Raw genomic sequence first — 19274 nt, 5'->3', positions numbered from 1 at the left:
AATTTAACTTGATGCACTAAAATACTAAAACTAAAACAAAAATAAAAAAAACTATATAGACATTAAAATCCCTAAAACTAATAAAAATGACAAAACGCAGCAAAATTACTTAAAAAAACTTCAGGTAATATTAAAATTAAAACTAAAAACAAATTGATAAAAACTTAAATAGTATCTCAGTTATACTAAAATATAACTGATTTGTGTCAGTGTATGTTTTTTGTACAATATTGTTTACTGTTTTATAATTGTTTTGCTGTTTTACATTTTGGAAGAAGAAGAAGAAGGAAAAACCGTTGGAGTCTCCTGAAGTCGCAATAAATATGGCTTCTCGTTTCTTTCAATTTCACACAGAACACTCTTTAACCGGAGCGTCGTTGTTTTCAGCGCTTTGTGTCGCTCTGTGATGGATCCCAAGCACAAAGAGTTGTTAGAGCAGTGCCAGCGAAAGTTGTCGGAGTCCGTCACAGATGTGGACCGGGTGCTGGAGCTGCTGGCCCAGTCAGGCTGCCTGAGTCCGGCTGAGAGAGCGGAGCTGGACGCCAACAGCTCCGGCGGCGCCGAGAAGGTCCTGCTGCTCCTCAGGACGCTGCTGGAGAAGAAGGACCGGGACCATTTCCAGGAGTTCTGCTGGGCTCTGGAGAAAACCCAGCCGCTGCTGCTCGGCGCTCTGCTGCCTGTGGAGAACCACCACAGCTCGGGTAACACCTCCACCGAGCCTCGGCTCATCGAGAGGGAAACCTTCAGAACCTTCTCGCAAAGTTTACTAAGTCCATCCACGTTAGTTTGGTGTAGTTTAGCTGGCTGTCGCTCCAGCAGTGGAGACGAGTGTCTGGTTTCTGACCAGCAGTACACTGTAAACAGTACATCAACCAATAATAATGATGTGAGCTATTTTCAACATATAGAAGCCATGCAGGGAATATTAAGGCTTATATATGCATATAATAATATATGCCACACATGTATTTTGAATAGTTAATACCTTTTCTGTCTGTCTATCTATCTGTCTATCTGTCTGTCTATCTATCTATCTATCTATCTATCTATCTATCTGTCTATCTGTCTGTCTGTCTGTCTGTCTGTCTGTCTGTCTGTCTGTCTGTCTGATGCTCATATATGAAAATAATAATGTGCCATACATATAATTTAAATATTTAATAACTCTTTGTCTGTCTGTCTGTCTGTATATCGTTCTATATATGAATCTGTAAGTTTGTTTTTATATTTTATGTGCATTTGTGTATTTATTTTTAAGTACAAATATTAAAAATAGTTTCTAAATATAAAATCATAACTGCATGTATAATAAACTACTATGCATGAATTATGTTTATAATATTGCTTAAAACGGTTTTGGCACGTCAGACCGGGTTGTGGCCACATGTAAATGTTTCGGATTATTGCGTGTATGTGTTGTATGTAATATTTAGTTGACTCTGTCAGAAGCATTCATTCTTTGAATCGAGCGGTTTGGCGTGTCTTGTGGTCTGTGATGCTCTGGATGCGGTCAGACAGATGCTGAGATGTTCAGCTGATGTAGAAAACACAGACCGCCGGTGCGTAACGCTTTATAAAGCTGCGACTGACCTGTTGTGTAAATCTGCCGCGCGAAACATCGTACAGTAAATGTTTTACAGATGTTTCTAAGATTCCTGCGGCCAGAAAAACTCATCAGACATGCAGGGATTTAGCCGCAAGCCAGAAATAGCTGCCGACTATAAAATAATGCAGCTTAAAGCTGGATCAAATTACATTACCTAGAAAGCCATTAAACCCATGTTACAGGAATCTGATTGGATGACATAGAAACACATGCGAGTAATATTGCACCAGTGCAGCCGTTCCAGACAGACTGAAAGAAAGCGTCGTTTAGAGTCTGTCTGTTAAATGGAGCATCGCCGATCAATTAGACAAGTTAGAGATCTATGATGGTCGTCAATATAAACCTCAGTGGGGGCCTGTTTAGTCTCTGATCATTTCCACTCTCGCTGATGTGTCCCGACGCTCTGGGCTGAATCAAATGTGCTTCAATCAATTAAAAAAATAGGATCCCGAGTGATTGTCTATATAATAGGCCAGCTGATGGCCTTAATTATATAAAAGCCCTATAGAGAGCAACTGCCATGCTCCAGAAGGAAAATACCATTGATGTTTAGCGATAAAGACCTTTCAAAGCAGAACCTGACGAGAGATCTGAGGTTAAGTGATAGGTTATTAAAAAACACGTTTAAAGGAATAGTTCACCCAAAAATGACAATTTGCTGAAAATGTGCTCACCCTCATGCACATCCAGAATGTAGATGAGTTTGTTTCTTCATCAGGTTTGGAGAAATGTAGCATTGCATCAGTGTCTCAGAAATGGATGCTCTGCAGTGAATGGGTGCCGTCAGAATGAGAGTCCAAACAGCTGATAAAAACATCACAATAATCCACAGCACTCCAGTCCATCAGTTAACATCTGGAGAAGACAAAAGCTGAAAAAAATCCAGCATTAAGTCGTTTTTAACTAAAATACGAGTCCATAATCCACAATAACGCTTCCTCCAGTGAAAAAGTGCATCTCCTGTTATCTCTCACATCAAAATCCAGCCAAATATTGGTTTAGAGCTGTTTTGGACTGTTATAAACGGTGCTTGATCTGTGCAGATTTTTCTCCTGAGGAAGCATTATTGTGGATTATGGACTCCATGGTATTTTAGTTTTTAAAAACTAAAACATTTTAAAAACGTCTTGCTGGATTTGTTTCAGCTTTTGTCTTCTCCAGATGTTAACTGATAGACTGGAGTGCTGTGGATTATTGTGATGTTTTTACCAGCTGTTTGGACTCTCATTCTGACGGCACCCATTCACTGCAGAGCATCCATTGCGACACTGATGCAATGCTACATTTCTACACAAAGAAACAAACTCTTTTCCTCATTCTTCTGCGTTTGTAATGCCGTGATCCTTCTAAACTTCAGTCATCAGTCTCGGGCTGATGAAGATGACCTGTAATGAAGCCCCATGCGGAAGCCGAGTTTAGAGTTGGTCTGGAGAGATGAGCTGTCGTGACTCTGTCCAGTCGCTGATATAGAGGGGTCAGTTTCTCAGGGCTGTGAGTAATGAAGGACACAGAGATTCTACCCAGCATGCCGTCTGGCACACACAGAGAGGGCTCAACAGATTGAGCGCCTTTCTCTGTCAGGTCCAAGTTTCCGTTGTCCGGCTCACAGCTGTGTGAGTGGGAGAGAATTAAATAGAAGTCCAGTTTATGGTCCGTACTTTGCCAAGCTTCTTGCACTCGGTTTAAATGTCAGACGGGACACACACACCCACACACACGCACGCACGCACACACACACACGCATGCACACACGCACAAAACGTCCTGTCCTTACACACCCAGAATGATTGTTTTTCTATTATAGTCAGAATATTTGTAGTCTTTATTGACTTGTTCTCTGCATTGTTTTGGTTGTAAAACATGCTGAAGAATACTTTATCGTGAAAGGTCATCGTTAGATAAATAAACAGTGTTCAGTTTATCAAGGTGTTGGCTTAAAGGAGTAATTTTAGCTTCATAAAAGTAGTTCAAATGACAGATGATGCTATATGAGCTTTACAAACACAGTCCCTATTGAGATAGGGACTGTATATGAAGTAATTGACACAACATTTTGAGGTGTAAATGCAGATTAATACACTTACCCTTTTTTGAATATTTGTTATGTTACTTTGCTCTTTGTTTTATTACTAAAGCATTTTTATTTAAGGCTGCTTGCTAATCCTTTATGGCTTTATTTACTTATTAGTGTTATTATTAACATTACAGTTTACTCCATTATTTTAGTATTATTTATATTATAGTTTTTATTAATATTTAGAATTGACATTTCTTTTTATATTTATATTGTATTTTATATATTTTATTTTTTTATATATTTAAAAAATATAAATGATCTTATCTATATACTATATCTACTGTATATACATATGTGTTTTATTTTTATAAAATTTTTACTAATTTTACGTGCTTTTGTCATTTTTATTAGTTTAAAATATTTCAAAAGTTTTCATTTCATTTTTAGTTTTATTTCAGTTAGCAAGGAAACATTATTTTCAGTTTTTCGTTTAATATTCATATATTTCAGCTGTATTTCACTCAACAAAAATGGTAATAGTTTTAGTTGTAGTTAACAATAACAGCTCTGATTAACCCATTTCATTTATTTATTATGTTTTATTTTTAGTTCAATAAAATCGTACCAGAGGTTTTTTCTTTAGTACTGAAACTGGTGCTGAGAATCGTGTAATTGTACTAGTTTTGGTATCGTGACAGCGCTATCTGGGCTGAATCGATTCAGATCCAGACTCTTTGGATGAGTCGGTTTAGGATCAGACTTTGAGGAGTCAATATTTCATGCACGTTCAGCATCACTTCACAGTCTGCTTGTTTTCCCGTCTGTTGACCCAGTTCCTCTCAGCCTCTGTGTGGATCTGGCGCTATAGTAACACTGAGCCGTGTCACACCTCACGAACATGACGATCATAATTAACTTCAGGTGTTAATTAACTCTGGTGTATTAGTTATTTCACTGTATATTTTAACAGCGTTCAGCATGGGTGTGTTAGGAATGAAACATCTAAATCATGTATTACCACACTACTTTCAGTGCATGTTTCCCTTGCAAATAATTGCCAGTGCCACGGTCTGGTCATGGTATAATATGGTACTACCATCATTGCACTGAATGGTTATGAGTAAATATTCCGTGGTGTGTCCAGCGTGTGATTAGAGCTCATTCTGTCGCCGTCTCGTGGGTGGCAGCAGGTGGACGGCGCATCAGACCGGATCAGGACGTGTCTGATAATGCTGGGTAAACAAAACCCGCCCCGCTGTACCATCACAGTGCTGACAGTCAAAACTGTGACCTTTTATGAGGTTCTTTCATCTGCAGAACACAAAAGATGTCTTAAAGAAGTTTTGTCCGTATAATGAAAGTCGATGGGGTCCAAAGCGACACTGAACCCCACTAGCTTTCATTTTATGGAAATGTGCAGTACTTGTCAAAAGTTATGATTTTTAAATGTTTTTAATGAAGTCTATACTGCTGACCAAGCCTGCATTTATTTGCTCAAAATATTATTAGATTTTTAAACAGCTGTTTTCTATGTGAATATCTGTTAAACTGTAATGTATTTCTGTGATGCGCAGCTGTATTTTCAGCGAGGTTCTTTCATCTGCAGAACACAAAAGATGTCTTAAAGAAGTTTTGTCCGTATAATGAAAGTCGATGGGGTCCAAAGCGACACTGAACCCCACTAGCTTTCATTTTATGGAAATGTGCAGTACTTGTCAAAAGTTATGATTTTTAAATGTTTTTAATGAAGTCTATACTGCTCACCAAGCCTGCATTTATTTGCTCAAAATATTATTAGAATTTTAAACGGCTGTTTTCTATGTGAATCTCTGTTAAACTGTAATGTATTTCTGTGATGCGCAGCTGTATTTTCAGCATCATTCCTCCAGTCTTCAGTGTCACATGATCTTCAGAAATCAGTATAATATGCTGATCTGCTGCTCGAGAAACATTTCTGATTATTATCAATGTTGAAAACAGTTGTGCTGCTAAATATTTATGCAGAAATCATGATATAATACCATTCAAATGTTTGGGGTATGTGTGTGTTTTTAATATAAATTAATGCATTTATTCAGCAAATATGCATTAAATTGATCAAAAGTGATAGTAAAAACATTCTGTTTCAGGTAAATGCTTTTGAACTTTCTATTCACAGAATCCTGAAAAAGTTTCCACAGAATACTGTTTTTAACATTGACAATAATAAGAACCATTATTAATAACTCAGCACCAATAATACTTGAGCAGCAAATCAGCATATTATACTGATTTCTGAAGATCATGTGACACTGAAGACTGGAGGAATGATGCTGAAAATACAGCTGCGCATCACATAAATAAATTACTGTTTAACAGATATTCACACAGAAAACACTTATTTGAAATTGTAATAATATTTCACAATTTTACTGTATTTTTGATCAAATAAATGCAGCCTTGCTGAGCAGAGGAGACTTCATTAAAGCATTTAAAAATTATAATGTTTCCAAACTTTTGACAAGAACTGTATTTCAAAATAATTTCGATAATAAATCAATGAAGCACATGGGCTGCTCTGGAGTGGAATGAAAGAAAGACGAGCAAATAAACAGACCCGTCCTGAGAGAGAAACTGAGTCTCCATTCAAGCCCAGGTACCAGCTCGAGTTACTCCAGTACAGCTGGAGGCCTCTGCGCCGTTTACTTCAGAGGGAAGTAGAGATGTCCGTCCGTTCTCACAGGTGTGTCTCGTGTAGTAAGTTCCCTGCCCAGGGAGTCGGCCATTTCCAGGCCGGTTCATTGTTAACATCGTTCCAGCGCGCTGAAACTCGATTCATGTGTCTCCTGGTTTAGAGGATCCGGCCTGTATTCGTGCTCGGCATATACTGATGCACACAGATTGAGACGCAGCCGGACTGATCTCATGCACTCTCTGACGCTGGAGTTGATGTTTGTTTGTTTGCTTCAGGTTCCACGTGCAGCGTTCTGTCTGCGATGCCGTCGGACTCGGAGAGCAGCAGTTCTCTCAGCAGCGTCGGTGAGTCCGGTCAGCGTCTGTGTTTGTTAGGCAAAGGTATCTGACAGAAACATCATATTGCATCTCACTGTTTTCTAGCTGTAATATTATAGTTTTTTTGGCATTGCAAAAATGAGAAATTACGTTTTTTTGGAGGGAAATGCGTTTAATTGTCAAAAAAGTCTTAATCCTCTTAAAATAAGCTTCATTTTCTTTGATAAAATATATTATAATAAATATTTATTTAATTGCAAACAGTGTTTTTACAGTTTTATTTTTTACCCTGGATTTTTAAAAATAAAGTTAAGTCTGTGGACATTAGAATTTTTATTAAAATTGGACATTAAAAATCTTTTTACCCTGTTTTTTTTTAATTGAATAGCCTTGGATGCTGGCATGGCTTTCAAAATAAAACAAATTTACAAATGATAAATTATAGAAGGGCTTTTATATTTATATTTATTATATTTTTATATAATAATAATAATAAATGTATTATATTTATATTTATTATATTTTTATATTATTTTCTGAATCAGGATTATATGTTTACTTTTCAAAAGTTTGAGGTCAGTAAGATTTTAAGTAATTAAAATAATTATACTTTTATTCAGGAAGGACACATTACATTGTTCAAAAAACGACAGTAAAGACATTTATTTATATTGTTATTTTAAATAAATGCAGTTTTTAAAAAAAACTTTCTATTCATCTGTGAATCCTGAAAAATAAAATGCATCACAGTTTCCACAAAAATATCGTGCAGCACGACTGTTTTCAACATTGATAATAATCAGAAATGTTTCTCGAGCAGCAGATCAGCATATTACACTGATTTCTGAAGATCATGTGACACTGAAGACTGGAGGAATGATGCTGAAAATACAGCTGCGCATCACAGAAATACATTACAGTTTAACACATATTAACATAGAAAACAGCTATTTCAAATTCTAATATTTCACAATTTTACTGTATTTTTGATCAAATAAATGCATCATTGCTGAGCATAATAGACGTCTTTCACAAACTCAGTGGTGGTGTATGATTTACAATGCTGCACATATTCCTGACGTCCTTCTGGTGCGAAACAGAGAAATCTGGGACTCACTGGGAAAAACACAGAGTGAACTCAGACACTAGCTGAGAGACGCTTCCGTCCATTAGACGTCTAAAACGAGACAGACGGCTCTGTTATTTTGTGCAGTGAGAGATATGGGACGGGTCGTCAGTGGCCCAGATAAAATCATTGTTTATTCATAACATCTGTATGAACAGCAGAGCTGACTCAAACTGAAGCAAAAGTTTATGAACCTGACATGTCTGTCCTGATCTGCATCTGAAAGCTCTGTGCTTCTACACTTGCCTACAGTTTCCCTCTTCAGTAGGAAAGTCCACACATAGTGTACAATGCTAATATATTAGTTGTCATTTTATTCACTGATGCTCATGTCTATCTATCCCAGCATCCTCGCCCCCTCCTGCACACCTGGACAAGCATGTGATGAGTGAGAAACTGGAGACGGTGATCTTCCAGCTCAGACAGGTGACCCGCGAACGAGATGACCTGCGCAAACGACTGGCCCTCTCCTCGCCCGGCACCACCTTTGACGACTGCAGGTACAGTAACACAGTAACTGTAGCTACGGCAACACATCTCTGCAGGTGCAACTGTAGCTATGGCAACATATCTTAGACTGTCAGTGCAAATGTAGCTATGGCAACAGATCTTAGACTGTCATTGTAACTGTAGCTATGGCAACCGATCTTAGATGGTCAGTGCAACTGTAGCTATGGCAACAGATCTTAGCCTGTCATTGCAACTGTAGCTATGGCAACAGATCTTAGACTGTCAGTGCAACTGTAGCTATGGCAACAGATCTTAGACTGTCAGTGCAACTGTAGCTATGGCAACAGATCTTAGACTGTCCGTGCAACTGTAGCTATGGCAACAGATCTTAGACTGTCAGTGTCACTGTAGCTATGGCAACAGATCTTAGATGGTCAGTGCAACTGTAGCTATGGCAACAGATCTTAGACTGTCAGTGTCACTGTAGCTATGGCAACCGATCTTAGACTGTCAGTGTCACTGTAGCTATGGTCACGGATATCTGATAGTGCGGCTGTAACAGTGTTGCTATTGTTAACCAGTGTTATTTTAGTATCACTGAGATACTTTTACAGTCTTTATTAATATTTGGAATAGGTAGATCGATAAATAGATAGATAGATGTTTTATATTTTATATTTTCCATTTTCATTTTAGTTAAAATTTTTGTAATTGTTTTTATGAACAGTTTTGATTAATTTTAGTTTTGTTATTTTAGTACATCTAAAAACTAAAAGTAAAAAAAATTTGCCTTGGAAACTAGCTGAAACACACACACACACACATATATGTATATATATATATTGTATATTTTTAAATGGTTTTAGTTAAATATAGTGTTTTAGTTCATAATAGCCAGTTATTGACTATGTTTTTGTTAATTGAAATAAAGCTGAAATAAAATAAAATCTAAATGTTAGATGAAACGTCAACTAAGAAGATTAAAAATGTTGCTGTAATAAAATAAATTTAGGATGAAGTACTAAAATGACTAAAACTGAAATAAAAGTAAATTAAAGCTAAATAGAAGAGCACATAACAAAATTACTAAAACTAAAATGAAAATGAAAACTAAATATATATAAAAAAAATATTATAAAATACTATAAAAGTATATAAATAATACTAAATGAACACTGGGCTGTTACTAGCTTCTCATGCTGTGATTGGGGTAAATGTAGAGGAGATTGAACAGGGTTTCAGTCTTTCAGACACTATAACCCTGCTAGACAGTCCGTCTTTTCTTATCTGTACGTGAGCGTGAGATGGGACAGAGTGCTTTATGTGTATAAATAAAGTATGTTTACTTTCATTACTATTTCATAAATCAGGCTTTTTGCTCTGTTTTTGTGTCTCTTCACCTGAACGTTGATAGAGCCTGAAGAATGTGCATGTCTGTGTGTGTGTGTGTGTGTGATCTCCATGAAACTTCCCAATGAAATGATTCAGAAATGATGAATGATAACCAAATCACTTTGCACAGTGTGAGACGTTTGCATATATCGGTGTGTGTGTGTGTGTGTGTGTGTGTGTGTGTGTGTGTGTAGGCCGAGTGTGAAGCCGGGTCACGATTACGAGCGTCTGAAGCTGCAGTGCATGAAGGCCATGTCAGACCTGCAGTCTCTCCAGAACCAGCACACCAAAACCCTGAAGAGATGCGAGGAGGCCGCGAGAGACGCCGATTACTACCAGTGAGCGCTCTAACCCTGTCTATTTCCACCTAGGGTTGATTATCAAGGGCATTTTTAACTTTTATTAGGGCAATTTGTTCTAACCATATAGAAACTCATATAACATGTCTAGTAGTCGACCGATATATCGGCTGAGATTTGATATTTTTAAATTACCAGCATCGGCTGATGAGTTTATGAGTTTGGCTGAGTGTTGGAAACAGCTTTTATTTTGACAGTAGTAATATTTTGAAAATATGATTCTGTGCTTTTTATTCATATTTGTTGCTTTATTTGTGAAAAATAATAAGATTACAGAATAAGTTGCTAAAGCATAACTCTGTCTATTTAAGTTATTTTATAGTATTACTAATTAATTATCAATAATATTAATATTAATTATTATATATTAATATAAATTAAATATATTTAAAAGATTTTATATATATATATATATACACACACACACACACACACACACAGTATATATATATATTTTTTTAATTTTATTTATTTATTTTTTTGTAATTTTGTAAACTAAATTACGATTTCATTGCAGCAATTGTTATTCATGGTATTTAAATTAAATGGTGTAATATCATATATATTGGCTTTATATTGGCCATCAGCCACCCTGCTCTATAAGATATCGACATTGGCCTTAAAAAAAATTCATATTGATCAACCACTAAATGTGTCCATTATTGTTCATTTGAACTCTACTTCCTTCAACTCAACAAACACCAGACGCTGTCTGTGCTGCTGTAGAGGTGGGTAACCAGAGGGTTTGTGTATGAGAGGATAGGCCCACAGCATTATGTGCTCATTAGCGTGATGTGGAAGGCTCTGATTGGCTGCCGTGAGTCAGGGTAACATCTGGTGGTGAAGCAAACACACAGCACAGATTAGAGATGTCCATCTTCGTATGAGATTACCCAATGCTTTAGTTTAATTCACTTTCCCCTCAGTGTAATTTGAAATTACTGATATATTGAATTGAATCTCCTGCTGTGTTGAGCATTCACAAATGACAAGCCGAACAGTTATGTATGTGTTCCCTGGGAACTGAACCCATGACCTTGGCCTTAGAATATTTCACCCAAAAATGTATATTTGCTGAAATGTATTCACCCTCAGGTCATCCGAGATCAGGATGAGTTTGTTTCTTCATCAGGTTTGGAGAAATGTAGCATTGCATCAGTGTCTCAGCAATGGATGCTCTGCAGTGAATGGGTGCCGTCAGAATGAGAGTCCAAACAGCTGATAAAAACATCACAGTAATCCACAGCACTCCAGTCCATCAGTTAACATCTGGAGAAGACAAAAGCTGAAACAAATCCAGCATTAAGATGTTTTTAACTAAAATACGAGTCTGTAATCCATCATAACGCTTCCTCGAGTGAAAAAGTGCATCTCCTGTTGTCTCTCACATCAAAATCCAGCCACAGATTTGTTTAGAGCTGTTTTGGCTTGTAAACGCTGCTTGATCTGTGCAGATGTCTCTCCTGATTCAGAACAGAACACTTTTTCACTGGAGGAAGAGTTATGGATTATGGACTCGTATTTGAGTTAAAAACGTCTTAATGCTGGTTTTGTTTCAGCTTTTGTCTTCTCCAGATGTTCACTGATGGACTGGAGTGCTGTGGATTATTGTGATGTTTTTATCAGCTGTTTGGACTCTCATTCTGACGGCACCCATTCACTGCAGAGCAAGTTAATTTTCAGCAAATTTTCATTCTGTAAAGTCTTTTCCATTGTCATGATTTTATCTGGCACATTTAACGGAGCTTAATTAGTTGTTCTGTTCACTGATGCAGCAACGCATCTCTGTCTCTCTCGGTCTCTCAGCACTCTTCACGGGCGTGTGTTTGGTGAACAGACTCAGCTGCGGGACGAGATGGAGGCCATGAAGCAGAACTACTCGCAGCTCCTGCAGCAGCACTCACAGCTGCAGCAGACCTGCGACGAGCTGCGCCGGATCCATGACAGCGACCAGCGCGAGGTGGCAGACATGCGCCTGCAGCAGCAACAGGTACCAATGCCACATGCGCACACAACTCTGAGGAGCGTGATGAGGTTTAGTGTCTTGCTCAGGAATTTACCCTTCAACCAGAACCATTAGGCTCCCACCGACTGTACGGATGTATCAGTTCATGCTTTATTCCATGAATAAAGTTTTAAGTTTTAAAGTTTTAAAAAACCATAAAGTTTTTCTTAAACATTTTACAAATATTTGTATAAAAATATATATATTTATATGCATCAATATAACTGTAATAAACAACAATATGTATCTAAATTTAATTTACATAAATGTATATTTAAAAAAAGGGCATGCAGAGACTTAAAGATCACCGTTTCAGTTTGTCTGTGTTTTAAATTTATTCATTTAAAGTGGATCGTTTGAACTAATTCACAAAAGTAAATTGAACTTGCAAACACAAAAGCAGTTTAACTATTAAAATTTAGATAACAGATGCTATTAAATTAATCTCTCCCTCTTTGTGCCAGTAGTACATAAACACCACCGCACAGAAATATCAGGCTTCACAGGGCTTCTTTAACCAAAGTTCTCTCAGACACAAAAACTGTTAACATGTTATTTCCTCCCTACTCTGTTCACATGGAAGAAGGTTCTTCCGGGTTAAAAATAAGGTTAGTGCATGCACCGGTTAAAAGGTGAGCGCGCTGGAAAAAGTGGGCGTTGTTGTTAAGGAACGGTGTTGTTGATGTGAGCGGGATGATGGAAGGAATAAATTGCGTTAACTGAGTAAACGTCGTGTTTATTTAATTTAACATGGTAGCAGAGGATGGTTGAAGGATGGCAGCTAGTTATAAAGTTCCGCCGAAATTTGATGAAACCAGGCCATACGAGTGTTGGAAAAATGAAGTTAATATCTGGACGCGAGTTACCGAACTCGACAAAAAGAAACAAGCCCTCGCTGTTGCCTCATCTGAAATTGTCAACTCCTTCATTCACACTTGGAAAAGTGTCCATGGTGCCCCCCAGAAGCTGTACAGTGATAATGGAGGGGAATTCAACAACCAAGAAATCAGAGACATGGCTGAAAACTTTAACATCGAGACAAGAACAACAGCTGGATACAGTCCATGGAGCAACGGACTACTCGAGAGACATAACCAAACACTCACCGAGATCATCCTGAAGGTCAAACGAGAAAATGGATGTGACTGGCACACTGCCCTTGACTGGGCCCTCATGGCTAAGAACAGTATGTTGAATGTTCATGGCTACAGTCCATACCAATTAGTGTTTGGACAGAATCCTAACCTTCCTTCTGTATTAGTTGATAAAATGTGAGCACGTTTCTTTGTGAAATTGAAATATAACACTATAATGTCCTCATTTGTTAGTCGCTTTGGATAAAAGCGTCTGCTAAATTACAACATTTTAATATAATGTAAATGTAAATACCAAAACTAAATTGAAATTTTAAAACAATCCCCAAATCAAATAAATGACACAGATAAAATAAATCTCTTCATATAAACGAACTAAGGCTTTGTCTGTGCTCTTAACATTTAAAATTAGAGGCAACCACTGCATTTTAATCATGATCCAAATAAAGATGCTGCATACATGCAACATGAGCAATTTTTAATCTAAATTAGATTGTATAATTTTGAAATTTGAAGCAAAACCAGAATGGGTTGACTTCAGTTTTGTGAAACCATGCATAACAAATATCTGCATGAAACCGAAACAGCAGACGAGCTGAACGAGACGCAGATGCACTCTCTGCCAGCAGGTGGCGCTTAAAGCGTTTCCTTGGTTTGGGCTGTAAACAAAGCAGCGCTGCACTTATGAACATTAATGTGCATTATACAGAGGCAAGAGGAAAAGAAAAAATACCATCTAAACTTTTCTAAAGACAGTAAGTTCCCCTCAGACACACATTCATATAAACACCTACCCCTAAATGAATCGCGATTTGTTTAGCATCTCAACTGATTTGAATCGTCACATATTTGAATAAATTTTCAACCGGCTCGCGGTTAATCGTTACATCCCTACCAATCAGTCATTCAAGAGTTTTCAGTTCTGTTAGGAGAAAATCTCGTTCTCTTTCAGGTTCGAGAGTCTCCAGCAGGAGCTGAATAAGGCGTCCGCTCAGAACGAGGAGCTGCAGAGAGAAACCGATCGACTGCAGATGGAGAACACACGCTATAAGACCCTGCAGCTGAAGGCGGTGAAAGACGGCGAGAAGCTGAAGGAGGAGAGAGACTCTGTGCTAAACGAATATAGACTGATCATGAGCGAGAGAGATCAGGTCATCAAGGAGGTGGATAAACTGCAGACCGGACTGGAGGCGGCCGAAGCCAAACTCAAGAACACGTCTAGCGAGAGGAGGGTCACCAGCGAGGAGATCGAGGCTCTTAGACAGGTCAAACACACTCATTTTAACCGTTCATTCAGAAGATTCATTTAAAGGATTCAAAAGATTCACACATGCATTTGAATCATCGTTCAGAAGTGATCCTAGAAGTCAATGCGTGTCATTTATGTAATTTTTTTTTTTTTAAACAATTAAAAAAATAGTATTAACTATATAACTTATTTAAAACTATTTAAATATGAATCTAAACAACTAATTCATATTTAAATAAATATGTAAATAAAAATGCATAATAATATTGTAAATCTAAAAATAAATTTGGAGATATTTCAATTGCATTTTACTATTATTTCATGAATTATATATATATATATATATATATATATATATATATATAATTTCAGTGAAGTTGGGAATTGTGCTGTTTATAATTTTTTTATTTTTAAAATGATTAACTAACAAATTTAATTGATCTCAGTATTAATCTAAATGTTCAAATGTTAAATAAATTCAAATTTTAAATCATAATCTAAATAATTAATACATAAATGTATAAATATATAGTAACATTGCAAATATAAAGATAATGATGTACATATTTAAATATTAAGATATTTAGTTTTAATATTAATTAAATTAACTAAATAAATATTTATTTAAATCTTGCTATTTATGTAAAAAAAAAAAAAAATGAATTAACAAATTTAATATATATTTAAACACACATATGTGAACCTGGAGCACAAAATCAGTCATAAGGGTAAATTTTTCGAAATTGAGATTTATATATAATCTGAAAGCTGAATAAATAAGCTTTCCATTGATGTATGGTTTGTTAGGATCGGACAATATTTAACCGAGATACAACTATTTGAAAATCTGGAATCTGAGGGTGCAAAAAAATCTAAATATTGAGAAAATCATCTTTAAAGTTGTCCAAATGAAGTTCTTAGCAATGCATATTACTAATCAAAGATTAAGTTTTAATATATTTACGGTGGGAGATTTACAAAATATCTTCATGAAACATGATCTTTACTTAATATCCTAATGATTTTTGGCATAAAAGAAAAGCAATAATTTTGACCCATATTGTTGGCTATTGCTACAAATATACCCCAGCGACTTAACACTGCTTTTGTGCTTCAGGGACACATATAATATATGTGTCTATATATGCTAGTTTAATCAAATTATGTCCACCTTATTTTTCAATATGTAAGTAAGCTGTTTTCTGTGAATGTGCGAGACTTCCGATTCATCCGCTGTAGGGAAATATCGAGAATAATAACAAAGTGCAGTAAACAGTAAAACTATTTGCAGTAAAAACCAGTGTGTTTATAATTAAGGCAATACATTAAAATAATATGGTAAGACACACCAGTTTACGATATCGAGCAGCAAAACGAACGGTTTTGTACAGCTAAAAATAGCTGGAAGTGGATGACAGAGGAAGCTCTTACAGGAAAAATTAGGTGGATAATTCCACAGTGTTTTTGCTCCGGCAATAATCACTGTTGCTCATATTTAGGGTTATTTAGGCACTGCCTCTTTGTCATGCAGAATTACTGGTGGTGTGACGTATGTTGCATTATGTGTGCAGGAGCTGAACTCGGCTCTGCTGGACCGAGACCGAGCGATCCGGGAGAAGACCGAGCTGCTGGAGAAATACTGTCACGAGGTGCAGGACAAGGCCGAGACGCAGAAAGAGCTGAGCCAGGCCTGTAAGGACATCGAGATGGTGCGAGAGGAGCGCGACGTGGCCCGTAAAGAGCGAACAGAGGCCATCATCCAGAGAGACCAGCTCCTGAGGGAGTATTATCAGGCCAGACAGGTGCACTGAGTCAGACTGACTTTAAACCCGGACTTACATATGTTCATCAGGGGTCTTGTTTAATCAGATTTGTCTCCCTGCAGAAGCAGGACAGCGCGACGCTGGACATAGAGCGTGTCAGTAAGGAGCTGGAGATCCTGAGGAAGCAGTGCGAGGCCGTTTCGGAGGAGCTCCAGGAGTCTGTGCAGGAGGCAGAGGTGGCCAAATGCCGCAGAGACTGGGCCTTCCAGGAGAGAGACAAGATCGTGGCAGAGAGAGAGAGCATACGGTGCAATGACAACATCCTCTTACACCTCTCATTCTGACAGACACGAGTCAAAGACCAGCATCAAAACAAAAGTTTAATACAGCTTTTTTTTTTTAAATGTATGTTAGAATGTGAAAGCAAACAAAAACAGTAGTTTATATACCAAAAATTTTTTGTCAGGCATATTTGGAACAAGAATCATTAGATTCACAGATCACACCACAAAATTAAAATGATCACATTTTATTTTCTGTATTTTAATAAGGACAGGTCAGAATAAGTATGTAGTTTCATTTTACGTTGTACATTGTTACGTTGAATGACAATGGAACAATATTTCACCCATATTTTGATATTTTATTTTCACAAAAGTTTTTGAAACATTGACGTGGACACTTCACTTGCATTTAATATGATTTCTGTGTATATAAAATTACTTTTGTAAATCTAATTTGATGCAAAGACCAAACGTCTCGTCTTTGGCCCACATCAGTTCAAGAGTGTAATGTCAAATATGCGTCATATGAAGAAATATGTCCTCATAATTTTTCATTTTTAAACCCGAGATTCATATTAATAAAAGATGTAAACATAATTTTAAAATGTTCTCAAAATGAATATTTTTTTTAATATTATGTGAATACATTAATTCATATATTTAATTATTAATATATAAAATAATATATAAAGTGTGACTGTCAAATGTGTGAGCTCATTCACAAAAAAATGTTTGTTGAGGATTGGCAAATTGTATTTTGTGAATGAGAATTATCTTACACATTGAATTATCTTACATATGTAAATGCATTAATTGTGAGACTATTTTAGCTCCATAAAGCAGGGCCAGTAGTGTTCATAAAGTCCAAAGAACAGAAGCTGTATATTTACTGTGTGTGTGTGTATCAGGACGTTGTGTGATAACCTGCGTCGTGAGAGGGACCGAGCCGTGAGCGATCTCGCCGACGCTCTGAGAAACCTGGACGACCTGCGCAAACAGAAGAACGACGCGGTGCGGGAACTGAAGGAGCTCAAGTGAGTCTCCAAACACACACGATCACATCAGTGCAGCTAGCAGATGTTCGGTTCTGCTAATGATTCGAGAAAGTTTCCTACAGCGCATTCATTAATCAATTAAAACATAAATTCACTAAATATTACATTAAATATGAATCTAAATAACTAATACATATGTAAATAATAAGTATATACAGTAGTATCAACATTTGAAGTGGATCAAAAAAGAACGGGTATTGTTTTGGTTTTAGGACAACTTTGATGAAAGGTTTTGATCCACTTCAAATGTTGACTACTGTAATAATTTTGTAAATATATACATATAAGTATAAAAAATTATTTTGTTTGTTTAGTTAAAAATATTTAAACAGATAATATTTATTTAGTTTTATATACATTTATACATTTACAGTTATATACAATATTAATTAAATTAACTAACTAAATCATAATTTAAATACTGCTGTTTATCGCTATGCTTTAAATGAAATGAAAGTGTTTTTGGTTTAGTTAGATGAATTTAGTCTAAATGTTGTGTTATTTATTATTATTATTGTTATTATTATTAAATGTTCATTTTTCAATACAACAGTATTATTGCAATAGTAATATTTCTTGATTTAAATTTTTTATAATTTAAATTATTATTATTGTATCATAAAAACACGTTTCCCTTCATTTTTGTCATTTTGATCACACGCCTGTTTAAAAAAAAAACTTTGTTATTTTTTTGGTTTAGTTAGTTGAATTTAGTCTAAATGTTCTGACTATATTTGACAAATTGGGATTCTCAAAGTCTACAACAATTACAGTCTAATTCTACAACACCATGGCAAAAGAAACGAACAAGTGTGATCAAAGTAGTTTGATTCCCAAACAAATGACTCTGATTCTGAATCATGAATCCGTCTCAGAGCCGCTGAGTGATCAGGTTGAGGTAAATGAAGTAAGTAAATGTGTGCTCAGGGAATGCATGGAGGAGCAGCTGGAGAAGGAGGCGCGTTTCCGCCAGCTGATGGCCCACAATTCTCACGACTCTGCGATCGATACGGACTCTCTGGAGTGGGAGACGGAGACGGTGGAGTTTGAGAGGAGTACGGTACGTAATCGAGTCATCACAGCTGTGACGAACCTCCAAATTCAACAGTTCAACACCTCACCGTCTCTGATCTGACGTACAGGACGACATGGATTTGAGTGCTTTGGGCTTTGATATCGCCGAGGGTGTGAGCGACCCGTATCTACCCGGGGATTATGGGATATTCGTGAGCAAGGTGGACAAAGGAAGTGTTGCGGAGGGCAGGTTGAGGTAGGCGGACTCTGCTTTCGGTGTCTCCTGTGAAACACTCATGTGCGATTCTAACCAGTGTTTATTCTTACGGCAGAGTGAATGATTGGTTGTTGAAGATAAATGACGTGGATCTGGCCAATAAGGACAGGAAGCAGGTCATAAAGGCGGTGTTCAGCGGGGGCGGAGTCATCAACATGGTGGTACGCAGGAGGAAGTCTCTGGGAGGACGGATGGTCACTTCTGTTCATCTGACGCTGGCGGGACATAAAGGTGAGATCGAGGGTCTTTGTCTTTCTGGACGTCCAGCAGATCCTCATCTCTGTTATACATCTCTCTCTCTCTCTCTGTCTGTCTCTCAGATTGTGGTGTTGGGTTGGAGAGCGGCGTGTTTGTGTCGTCTGTTTCTCCAGGCAGTCCCGCGGCCAGAGACGGTTCAGTGTGTCCCGGCGATCGGATTCTCAATGTGAGTCGACTCGTGCTTTTCTTTGCATCAGCACCAGTTCTCCAGGAGTTTCTGATTGGCTGATAGTGACGTGTTGCAAATGATGCAACCGATTCTCCCTACACTCTCAAACTATTTGAGTAAAACTACTTTTTTCTCTAAACTTAAATTTTTTTTTATATATATGTG

The 19274-nt window shown here is 37.0% G+C and overlaps 1 protein-coding gene across 1 annotated transcript in view; it reads left to right on the top strand.

Moving 5' to 3' along the window:
* Nucleotides 1–277: 277 nt before the first annotated feature.
* Nucleotides 278–19274, top strand: part of LOC107597764 (disks large homolog 5-like) — a 50204-nt gene continuing 31207 nt past the window's right edge. The window contains exons 1-14 of the mRNA XM_016288944.1: nt 278–701; nt 6573–6641; nt 8087–8240; nt 9777–9920; nt 11748–11931; nt 12910–13200; nt 13970–14305; nt 15861–16091; nt 16175–16359; nt 17245–17370; nt 18319–18451; nt 18534–18661; nt 18738–18913; nt 19003–19106. Coding sequence (XP_016144430.1) covers nt 407–701; nt 6573–6641; nt 8087–8240; nt 9777–9920; nt 11748–11931; nt 12910–13200; nt 13970–14305; nt 15861–16091; nt 16175–16359; nt 17245–17370; nt 18319–18451; nt 18534–18661; nt 18738–18913; nt 19003–19106 — 2556 coding nt within the window. The 5' untranslated portion in view covers nt 278–406. The remainder of the gene's footprint in view (nt 702–6572; nt 6642–8086; nt 8241–9776; nt 9921–11747; nt 11932–12909; nt 13201–13969; nt 14306–15860; nt 16092–16174; nt 16360–17244; nt 17371–18318; nt 18452–18533; nt 18662–18737; nt 18914–19002; nt 19107–19274) is intronic.

This window comes from Sinocyclocheilus grahami, unplaced genomic scaffold (assembly GCF_001515645.1).
Source record: "Sinocyclocheilus grahami isolate Dianchi unplaced genomic scaffold, SAMN03320097.WGS_v1.1 scaffold236.1, whole genome shotgun sequence".
Taxonomy (NCBI): Eukaryota; Metazoa; Chordata; class Actinopteri; order Cypriniformes; family Cyprinidae; genus Sinocyclocheilus; species Sinocyclocheilus grahami.
The sequence above is the reverse complement of the archived record's forward strand: the minus strand, read 5'-3'. Positions and strand labels throughout refer to the sequence as shown.